The sequence below is a fragment of the Nicotiana sylvestris genome, chromosome 6 (assembly GCF_000393655.2).
Source record: "Nicotiana sylvestris chromosome 6, ASM39365v2, whole genome shotgun sequence".
NCBI lineage: Eukaryota > Viridiplantae > Streptophyta > Magnoliopsida > Solanales > Solanaceae > Nicotiana > Nicotiana sylvestris.
Window position 1 is genome coordinate 159,686,307 of NC_091062.1, and position 11,978 is coordinate 159,698,284.

The window sequence follows — 11,978 nt, forward strand, 5'->3', positions numbered from 1 at the left end:
GCTATTTTGATTTGCCGGGATGTTCGGTTTCGAGTTTCGGAGAGTTTTGGGACACTTAGTCCCTAAATGAGAGCTCAAGTGTTGAAAAGTTGACTGTAGTCGGAATAGTGTGAAGACGGCCTCAGAATGGAAATTTGATGGTTCTGTTAGCTCCGTTGGATGATTTCGGGCTTAGGGGCGTATTCTGATTGTGTTTTGGAGATTAGTAGCTAATTTAGGCTTGAAATGCTGAAAGGTCGAATTTTGAAATTTCCGGTTCGATAGTGAGATTTTGATCCGAGGGTCGGAATGGAATTCCGGAAGTTGGAGTAGCTCCGTAGTGTTGAATGTGACGTGTGTGCAAAATTTCAGGTCATTTGGACGAGGTTTGATAGACGTTTTGATCGAAAACGTATTTTTAGAGTTTTTGGGATTCTTAGGCTTGAATCCGATGAAAAATAGGCGTTTTGATATCGTTTTGAGCGTTCCGAAGGTTGGAACAAGTTTGAATGAAGTTATGGGATATGTTGGTAGGTTTGGTTGAGGTCCCGGGGGTCTCAGGATGATTTCGGATGGTCAACTGAAGGATTTTGGAGTTTTGAAGTTGCAGCTTCAGCTATTTTTCTGTCATAACCACACACGCGGTTTGGGTCCCGCAGGTGCGGCACCACAGAGGGCGATTTTGAGAGGAAATTGAAGAGAAGATCATTCGGTAACATTTCTTTAACCCTTTCTAGTTATATTCCATCAATCTATAGTTAGTTTCATCATTTAATTTCGGATTGGAGATGAAAATTGGGGAAAAGTTGGAAGAAAGTTCTTAGACCTAGAATTCGACTTTTGATTGGGAATTTGACCTTAGATTTGGATAATTTTGGTATGCATGAACTCGTGAGAGTGTGAGAATTCTAAAAATATAAATTTTAACCGATTTCAAGACGTGGATCCGAGGGGCATTTTGGTTATTTTACCTAATTTCGCGTATTAGCTTAGAATATCTTTGTAGAATCAGTTACTTGAAGTGTTATTTACATTATGCAATTGAATTGAATAGATTTCGGCCATTTAGAGTCGAATACTAGTGGCAAGAACGTGGTCTCGGGTTGATTATTGAGCCGGTTCTATGTAAGTGGCTTGCCTAACCTTGTGTGGGGGACTTTCCCCTTAGGATTTGGTATTATTGATAATTGAAATGCCTTGTACGTGAGGTGACGAGTGCGTACTTGTGATAATTGTTGGAAATCCGGTTTTTCTTTAAGTAATTATTAGCATGTTTTCTTTCCTGTTTTATTACTTGCACTATTAAGCCTGTTGTTAGCTTAGAAAAGCCTGTCTAAGTGATTTAATTGCTTTATTTCTTCAAACTGCTTTTACCTAAATTTTGTGCAGCATGCTAGGCTAGACTACTTGTTTGCCTTAATATGAAATTTGACCTTTCTGAGTATTTTCCTGTTGTTGTAGCGTATTTACATTTGGGACTACGGATGTGGGATTCCGATAGCTCCCCCTTGTCTGTTTACATTTGGGACTACGGATGTGGGATTCCGGTAGATCCCCTGCACAGTTATATGGAACTATGGGACTGCACCCGGTAGATTCCCCCAATACTGGGTATTTATATTTGGGACTACGGAACGGGATTTCGGTAGATCCCCATGCACTATGAGTTGGACTACGGGACGGTATCCTGAGAGACTTATCGGATATGTGTATTTGGGACTATAGGACGGTATCCTATGAGATCCCCGATTGTTATTATTGGTGCTGAGTTATACCCCCTTCTATGTTTACTTTGCCTCTGTATAATTGTTGTTGTCCTTTATATCCTGTGTTACTTTTACTGCTATACTTATTTATACTGCTCTGTTCCATACTGCCAAACTTTATATTTTATTTAACCTTAGTAGGGCCCTGACCTTTCTCGTCACTACCCGACCAAGGTTAGGCTTGGTACTTACTGAGTACTGTTGTGGTGTACTCATGCCCTTTCTGTGCATATTTTTCATGTGCATATCCAGGTACGTCGACTCAGTCCTACCACCCTTGAGGTGAGGCGACTGCTCTAGAGACTTCGAGGTACATCTAGGGCTGCGGATCGGATCTGATCGGATTTAGCATATTTCGGATTCGAATTTCGGATTTCGGATTCTAGAAAATACAATCTGAATCAGATCCAAATTATATCGGATCGGATCGGATTTTAAAGTTTGGATCGGATATCGGATCATATTATTATGCCTTAAAGTTAAACTAATATGTATATTTTCTTTGTAAAAGAGGAAATACATTAAGAAAAATTCATGTTTATGCAATTATGAGAGTACTATGGTGCCAATATAGCTAAATCTAGCAATTGTAAAGGTAATAACTTGGAGGTTGATGCAAATTAAAGTGTAGTATTTATACATGTCCTAATAATTTCGTATTTCGGATTGGATTGGATTAAAATATACCAATCCGAAATCCGAAATTTTAATAAACATAATCCGAAATCCGATCCAATCCGAAATCCAAAATTCAAAATTGAATGGATCAGTTCGGATTTCGGATATCCGATCTGAATGAATAGCCCTAGGTACATCTGCCGCGTCCGCAGACCGAGGAGTCACTTTCTATTCTCGCTTTAAATATTAGCCCTTCTGTATTTCTTTTTTTGTCAGATATTCTGGAGTTAGACACTATTAGATATTCAAAGGCTTGTGGTTCCATGAGTTTTTGGGTTTTGGGAAAGTGTATTAGATCCTGAGAATTTGTGTTGTATATGCCAAGTGGCATTTTAAATATTGTTTCATTCGGTTATTTTGGCTGTTAATTATTTCTTCCGCAAGTTTCGTTTATTTTCCGCATTTGTTAGGCTTACCTAGTCGTAGAGACTAGGTGCCATCACGACAGTTCACGGAGGACAAACTGGGGTAGTGACAAGTTGGTATCAGAGCTCTAGATTCATAGGAGTCATGGATCACAAGCCGGTTTATTAGAGCCTCGTTTATCGGTACGGAGACGTCCGTACTTATCTATGAGAGTCTGTGTAACTGTTAGGAAAATTTCCACTTCATTTGATTTCCTTGTCGTGCGATATTTTGACATCACAATTCTAAACTTCTGTCTTCTATTCTCTCATAGATGGTGAGGACACGCGCTACCCGAGATGATCAAGCACATGTTCCCCCCTACTGCAGCCGTTAGAGGCCAGGGTAGAGGCTGAGGACGCGCATGTGGTGCAGCCAGGGCACCTACGCGGGCTACTACTGAGGTACCACCAGTAGTTCCAACCGGAGTCCAGGCACCTGATACGCCTACTGCTACTGCTATTCCAACTCTTCAGGAGACTCTAGCACAGTTCATGAGCATGTACACTACTTTGGCTTAGGTAGGGTTGCTTCCCCTTGCTGCAGCTACGTCTCAGGCCGGGGGAGGAGCACAGACTCCCGCCGCCCACACTCCTGAACAGCGAGTGCATGTTGAGCAGGTCCTTGAGATTATTCCTGTACAACCTACAGTTCGAGATCAGCCCGAGGATAGGGCAGCGGCTTCCGAGGATGAGCAGCTGAGGCTTGAGAGGTTCAAGAAGTACAAGCCTCCTGTATTCAGTGGTCTAGCATCGGATGATGCTCTAGGATTTCTAGATGAGTGTTACCACAATTTCTGTACCATGGGTATATCAGGATCGAGCAGGGTTTCCTTCACTACCTTCTAGCTTTGAGGAGCCGCCTATGAGTGGTGGCACACCTATGAGTTAGACAGTCCAGATGAGGCTGCTTCACTGACTTGGGATCAGTTTTTAGATCTGTTCCTGAGAGAGTATGTTCCTCAGAGCCTTAGGGATGCATCAAGCACAAAGTTTGAAAATTTGCACCAGGGTACTATGACCGTCTCAAAGTATGTTATCTGTTACACTAGTTTGGCCAGGCATGCACCAGCCTTGGTTTCTACTGTTTGCGAGAGGGTTCGCCGGTTTATTAAGGGGCTTATTCCCAACATCAGGTCTAGCATGGCTCGTGAGTTGGAGATGGATGTTTCTTATCATCAGGTGGTGAGCATTGCTAGGAGGATTGAGGGTATGCATGCTAGGGAGAGAGAGGAGAGGGAGGCCAAGAGGTCTCAAGAGTCGGGCCATTATTCTGGTGCCCGTGCCCCAACTGCAGGTCGTCATGGTAGGGGTTATATGAGTTGCCATATTCATTCATCTCTTCTAGTGGCCAGTGATATTCCAGCTCCTCCTAGGCCTTAGGAGCCTTATTATGCACCTCCGGTTTCTAGCGCGCCTCCTGCGTGGGGTGCTTTCAGAGGTCAGTCCAACAGACCTGGCCCGAGCTAGTCATAGCCGTCGCGCCCTCCTAGAGCTTGTTTTGAGTGTAGTGACACACACCATATGGTGAGGGATTGACCCAGACTTGGTAGGGGTGGACCTCCATAGACTTCTCAGCCACAGCATACCCCGCAGAGTTCTCAGGCTATGGTTACAACTCCAGTTGCTACCCCACCTGCTCAGCCAGCTAGAGGTGGAGGTCGGGGAGGTAGAGGTCGCCCTAGAGGGGGAGGTCAGGCCAGATACTATGCCCTTCCTGCCCGTACCGAGGCTGTTGCCTCTGATTCTGTCATCACAGGTATTATACTAATTTGTCACAGAGATGCATCGGTTCTATTCGATCCAAGTTCCACTTACTCTTATATGTCTTCTTATTTTGCTCTGTATTTGGGTGTACCTCGGGATTCTTTGAGTTCCCCTGTTTATGTTTCTACTCCTATGGGAGATTCTCTTGTTGTGGACCGCATTTATCAGTTGTGTTTGGTTACTCTTAGTGGTTTTGAGACGAGAGCCGATATATTGTTGCTCAGCATGGTTGATTTTGATATTATCTTGGGCATGGACTGGTTGTCGCCCCATTATGTTATTCTTGATTTTCATGCCAAAACCGTGACGCTGGCTATGCCATGTGTAGGGGTACCTTAGATCACACTCCCAGTAGAGTTATTTCTTTTCTCAAAGCTCAACTCATGGTTGAGAAGGGGTGTGATGCGTATTTAGCCTATGTGAGAGATGTCAGTATTGATACCCCTTCAGTTGATTCAGTTCCAATAGTACGGGTTTTCCCGATGTATTTCCAGCTGATCTCCAGGCATGCCGCCTGATAGAGATATTGGTTTTGGCGCTGATCTATTGCCAGGCACTCAGCCCATTTCTATTTCTCTGTATCATATGGCTCCTCCTAAGTTGAAGGAGTTGAAGGATCAGTTACAAGAATTGCTTGAGAAGGGTTTTATTTGGCCCAGTGTATCACCTTGGAGTGCTCCTATCCTGTTTGTGAAGAAGGAGGATGGTTCTATGCGTATGTGTATTGATTATCGCCAGTTGAACAAAGTTACAATGAAGAACAGTTATCCTTTGTCTCGTATTGATGATCTGTTTGACCAGCTTCAGGGTGCACGGGTGTTTTCTAAGATTGACTTGTGCTCAGGTTACCATCAGTTGAAGATTCGGGAGCTAGATATCCCGAAGATTGCTTTCAGGACTCGGTATGGTCATTACAAGTTCCTTGTCATGTCATTTTGGCTGACCAATGCCCCAGCAACTTTTATGCACTTGATGCACAGTGTGTTTCGGCCGTATCTTGACTCGTTCATCATTGTATTTATTGATGATATTCTAGTGTATTCCCGGAGTCGAGAAGATCATGAGCAACACCTGATGACTGTGCTTCAGACTCTGAGAAAGAAGAAGTTATATGTTAAGTTCTCTAAGTGTGAGTTTTGGTTGGATTCAGTGGCATTCTTAGGCCACGTAGTATCGAGTGAGGGTATTCAGGTGGATCCGAAGAAAATAAAGGCCATGCAGAGTTGGCTCAGACCATCCTCAGCTACAGAGATCCGCAGTTTTCTTAGCTGGGCAGGTTACTACCGTCGTTTCGTGTAGGGGTTTTCATCAATTGCAGCCCCTATGACCAGGTTGACCTAGAAGGGAGCTCCGTTCTAGTGGACGGAGGAGTGTAAGGTGAACTTTCAGAAACTCAAGACAACTTTGACTACAACCTCAATTTTGATACTGCCTACATGTTCGGGGTCTTATACGGTTTATTGTTATGCCTCGAGGATTGGCCTTGGAGCGATGTTGTTACAGGAAGGTAGGGTGATTGCCTATGCGTCTAGACAGTTGAAGGTACATGAGAAGAATTTTCCGATCCACGACTTTGAATTAGCTACCATTGTTCATGCCTTGAAGATCTGGCACCATTATTTATATAGTGTGCCTTGTGAGATTTATACTAACTATCGGAGCTTGCAGCACCTTTTCAATCAAAAGGAAATAAATTTACGCTAGGAGAGATGGTTAGAGTTGCTGAAAGATTATGATATAACCATCTTGTATCACCCGGGCAAGGCCAATATGGTGGCTGATGCTTTGAGTCGCCGAGCAGAGAGTATGGGAAGTTTGGCTTATATACCAGCATCGGAGAGGCCTATGGAGATGGATGTTTAGGCCTTAGCCAGCCAGTTTGTGAGATTGGATATTTCGGAGCCCAATCGGGTTCTAGATTGCGTGGTTTCTCGGTCTTGCTTATTTGATCATATCAGGGAGCGTCAGTATGATGACCCTCATTTACTTGTCCTCAAGGACAAGGTTCAGCATGATGATTCCAGAGATGTGACTATTGGTGATGACATTGTATTGAGGATGTAGGGTCGGATTTGTGTATCCAATGTTGATGGGCTTTGGGAGTTGATTCTGGAGGAGGCCCAAAGTTCGCAGTATTCCATTCATTAGGATGCCGCGAAGATGTATCAGGATTTGAGGCAGCACTACTGGTGGAGGCTGATGAAGAAAGATATAGTTGGATTTGTAGCTCGGTGCCTCAACTGTCAGCAGGTGAAGTATGGGCACCAGAGACCGGGTGGGTTGCTTCAGCAGATAGAGATTCTGGAGTGGAAGTGGGAGCGGATCACCATGGACTTTGTAGTTGGTCTCCCCCGAACTTTGAGAAAGTTCGATGTTATTTGGGTGATTGTGGATCGAGTGACCAAGTCCGATCACTTTATTCCTGTGTGTACTACTTATTCTTCAGAGCGGTTGGCAGAGATTTATATCCGGGAGATTGTTCGTCTGCATGGTATTCCAGTGTCTATCATTTCATATAGAGGTACTCAGTTCACATCACGGTTCTGGAGGGCTGTTCAGCATGAGTTGGGTACTCGGTAAGAGTTGAGTACAACATTTCACCCTCAGACGGGTGGACAGTCCGAGCGCACTATTCAAATTCTTGAGAATATGCTCTATGCGTGTGTGATTGAGTTTGGGGGGTCTTGGGATCAGTTCTTGCCTCTGGCAGAGTTTTCTTACAACAACAACTATCAGTCCAGCATTCAGATGGTACCGCATGAGGCTTTATATGGTAGACGGTGTAGATCCCCGGTGGGTTAGTTTGAGCCGGGTAAGGCTAGATTATTGGTCACAGACTTAGTTCAGGATGCGTTGGAGAAGGTTAAAGTGATTCCGGATAGACTCCGTACAACCCAGTTCAGACAAAAGAGTTACGTGAACTGGAAGGTTCGTGATGTTTCCTATATGGTTGGAGAACGGGTTTTGCTTCGGATTTCGCCTATGAAAGGCGTTATGAGATTTGGGAAGAAGGGAAAGTTGAGTCCGAGGTTTATTGGCCCTTTGAGATATTGAGGCATGTTGGGGAGGTTGCTTATGAGCTTGCCTTATCTCCCAGCTTGGTTGGAGTCCATCCGATATTTCATGTTTCGATGCTTCGGAGGTATCACGGTGATCCATCGCACGTGTTAGATTTCAGTTCAGTCCAGTTGGACAAGGATGTATCCTATGTTGAGGAGCTAGTGGCAATATTGGACAGGCAGGTTAGAAAGTTGAGGTCAAAGAGCATTGCATCAGTAAAGGTTCAGTGGCGGGGTCAGCCAGTCGAGGAGGCAACCTGGGAGACCGAGAAGGATATGCGCAGCCGTTACCCTCATCTTTTCACTACTTCAGGTATGTCTTTATGCTCGTTCGAGGACGAACAAATGTTTAAGTGTTGGAGGATGTGACGACCCATCCGGTTGTCTTAAGAATTTATGCCTCGATCCCCTATTAACTGTTTTTCCCATATTTATTTCTGCTATTTTGATTTGCCGGGATATTCGGTTTCAAGTTTCGGAGTGTTTTGGACACTTAGTCCCTAAATGAGAGCTTAAGTGTTGAAAAATTGACTATAGTCGAAATAGTGTGAAGATGGCCTCGGAATGGAAATCTGATGGTTCTGTTAGCTCCGTTGAGTGATTTCGGGCTTAGGGGCGTGTTCGGATTGTGTTTTGGAGGTCCGTAGCTAATTTAGGCATGAAATGCCAAAAGGTCGAATTTTGAAATTTCCGGTTCGATAGCGAGATTTTGATCCGAGGGTCGGAATGAAATTCCGAAAGTTGGAGTAGCTCCATAGTATTGAATGTGACATGTGTGCAAAATTTCAGGTCATTTGGACGAGCTTTGATAGACTTTTTGATCGAAAGCGTATTTTTAGAGTTTTTGGGATTCTTAAGCTTGAATCTGATGAAAAATAAGTGTTTTGATGTTTCTTTGAGCGTTCTGAAGGTTGGAACAAGTTTCAATGAAGTTATGGGATATGTTGGTAGGTTTGGTTGAGGTCCCATGGGCCTCGGGATAATTTCGGATGGTTGGCGGAAGGATTTTGGAGTTCTGAAGTTGCAGCTTTAGCTGTTTTTCTGTCATAACCGCATATGCGGTTTGGGTCCTGCAGGTGTGGCGCCGCAGAAGCGGCTCAGTGGTCGCAGAAGCGGAAATTAGGAAGGAGGTCTAGGAACCGTAGAAGTGGCATAAGTACCGCACCTACATAACCGCTGATGCGGATTTTGGGTCGCAGGTGCGAGATGGAGTTTTTAAGTGAGAACCACAGAAGCGGTATCGCAAATGCGATTGTTGGACCACAGATGCGGGTTGTCTGGGCAGAAACTAGGAAATTTCGAGGGTTTAGTTCAATAGTTGGAAATTCGATTTAGAGCTCGGGAGAGGGCGATTTTGAGAGGAAATTGAAGAGGAGATCATTGGGTTACAATTCTTTAACCCTTTCTAGTTATATTCCATCAATCTATAGTTAGTTTCATTATTTAATTTCGGATTGGAGATGAAAATTGGGAAAAAGTTGGAAGAAAGTTCTTAGACTTAGAGTTCGACTTTTGATTGGGAATTTGATCTTAGATTTGGATAATTTTGGTATGCATGAACTCGTGAGAATGTGAGGATTCTGAAAATATAAATTTTATCCGATTCCGAGATGTGGGCCCGAGGGGCGTCTTGGTCATTTTATCTAATTTCGCGCATTAGCTTAGAATTTCTTTGTAGAATCAGTTACTTGAAGTGTTATTTACATTATGCAATTGAATTGAATAGATTTGGGTCATTTGGAGTCGAGTACTCGTGGAAAGAACGTGGTCTCGGGTTGATTATTGAGCCAGTTCGAGGTAAGTGGCTTGTCTAAGCTTGTGTGGGGGACTTTCCCCTTAGGATTTGGTATTATTGATAATTGAAATGCCTTGTACGTGAGGTGACGATTGCATACTTGTGCTAATTGTTGGAAATCTGATTTTTCATTATGTAATTATTAGCATGTTTTCTTTCCTGTTTTATTACTTGCACTATTAAGCCTGTTGTTAGCTTAGGAAAGCATGTCTAAGTGATTTAATTGCTTTATTTGTTCAATCTGCTTTTACCTGAATTCTGTGCAGCATGCTAGGCTAGACTACTTGTTTCCTTAATATGAAATTTGACATTTCTAAATATTGTCATGTTGTTGTTGTGTATTTACACTGGGACTACGGATGTGGGATTCCGGTAGCTCCCCCTTGTATGTTTACATTTGGGACTACGGATGTGGGATTCCAGTAGATCCCCATGCACAGTTATATGGAACTACGGGACTGCACCCGGTAGATTCCCCCAATATTGGGTATTTATATTTGGGACTACGGAACAGGATTTCGGTAGATCCCCGCATATTATGAGTTGGACTACGGGACGGTATCTCGGGAGATCCCCGATTATTATTATTGGTGTTGAGTTGTGCCCCCTTCTGTGTTTACTTTGCCTCTATATAGTTGTTGATGTCATGTATATCCTGTGTTACTATTACTGTTGTACTTATTTATACCGCTCTATTCCATACTGCCAAACTTTATATTTTATTTAACCTCAGTAGGGCCCTGACCTTCCTCGTCACTACCCGACCGAGGTTAGGCTTGACACTTACTGAGTACCGCTGTGGTGTACTCATGCCCTTTCTGCGCATGTTTTTCATGTGTAGATTCAGGTACGTCGACTCAGTCCTACCACCCTTGAGGCGAGGCGACTGCTCTAGAGACTTCGAGGTACATTTGCCGCGTCCGCAGACCGAGGAGTCCCTTTCTATTCTCGCTTTTAAATATTAGCCTTTCTGCATTTCTTTTCTTTGTTAGATATTCTGGAGTTAGACACTGTTAGATATTCAAAGGCTTGTAGTTCCATAAGTTTTCGGGTTTTGGGAAAGTGTATTAGATTTTGTGAAGTTGTGTTGTATATGTCGAGCGACATTTTAAATACTATTTCATTCGGTTATTTTGGCTTTTAATTATTTCTTCCGTAAGTTTCGTTTATTTTCCGTATTTGTTAGGCTTACCTAGTCGTAGAGACTAGGTGCCGTCACGAAGTTCACGGAGGGCGAACTAGGGTCATTTCCCTATTTAAAAAATCGCTACTCTCCTAAAATTTAACAACAATTAAATAAAACTCTAGAACACCAAAATTTATTGGAAAAAAATAATCTTCAAGAACCCGAGTACAAGTTGAAATTCTTAAATTAGTGGAAAATAATTGAAAGTAAATAGAGAAATTGCAGGAAGTTATTATATACACTTAACAATAAATATTTATTTTTCTTAAAAACATTAATTGTTGCCATGCTAAAAAAATCTATAAAATGCTAGTTTTATTTTCTTGAGCTGTATTTATGTATATAACTGCAATTGCATAGGCAAAAAATGTGTTGATAGTCACAAAGATAGAAGTGAAAGAGATAAGAATTATTATTAGTTATCCTTTGAGCAAAACAAAATAATTTATGTCTCTATTTTTTATATATATTTTTGGGGAAAAAAATTCTATATGTTTCTTTTTTCTTCTTTTTGCTCTTCCTTTGTTTTAGGCATAGTAGTCAAACAAATTTTTGACCTTACAATAAAAGGATTGATAAAAAAATAAATTTATTTGTGTTGAAAGGCAAATATGAGTGAGTCCACTCATAATTAGGATAAATTGGGGACTAAAGTCAAACGGAGGGAAATTTTGCTTTATTTTCGATAGTTGATAGAAAAAATTGAATATATTGAATAATGATAAGGATACGTTTGAAAAATAATAGTAAATTTGCTCTATTTTCCCTAGTAGAAGGATATTTTTGGCTCTTTTCGTCTTGAACTCTATGTAATGTACACTTGTGATCTGCTACTGTAATGCTCTTGTTGCATTTTCAGCCTTACTATCTGTATCCCATAATATGGTGTTGCCACCTATAACTGTCATATAATTATATCTTAATTTATTTGAAATTAAGGTGTAGTTATTGTTGTTATTATTCTAGAGGAAAGGAGTAAAAATGATTGTGTTTGAAGTAGTTTATGATTAAAAAAAAATCAAAGCATTAATATTGGATTTTGTAGGAATCTATCTTTTAGGTTTTTCTTTATTTCCGTAAAATATATAGGTAAATCTTGGAAAAACAATATATCTTCTTAAAACCAAATTGTATAAGGTAAAATATAATATGACACGTGGTCATCTAAAGGAAGGATACGTGGAGCCCTAGACGGGAATGGACAAAGTCCGAATGCAGCTATTCCGTTTGTCACCAGAAGGGATACCGTTCTTAAAGGTGTGTTAAATACCCTGTGACCGGTAGAATTTAATAAGGAATATTTTGCGGCATTAAGAGGGACGGCCCGTTACAGGAAATTTGGTA

General features: G+C 41.9%; 1 protein-coding gene across 1 annotated transcript; it reads left to right on the forward strand.

Annotated features, from left to right (window-relative positions):
• The first annotated feature begins 2,933 nt into the window (after positions 1-2,933).
• LOC138871551 (uncharacterized) lies at positions 2,934-11,546 on the forward strand. Its single transcript, XM_070149435.1, has 5 exons — positions 2,934-2,948; positions 3,350-3,655; positions 3,794-4,037; positions 5,100-5,438; positions 11,494-11,546. The coding sequence occupies exons 1-5, from the start codon at positions 2,934-2,936 to the stop codon at positions 11,544-11,546; spliced, it is 957 nt and encodes a 318-aa protein (XP_070005536.1).
• Positions 11,547-11,978: the final 432 nt, after the last annotated feature.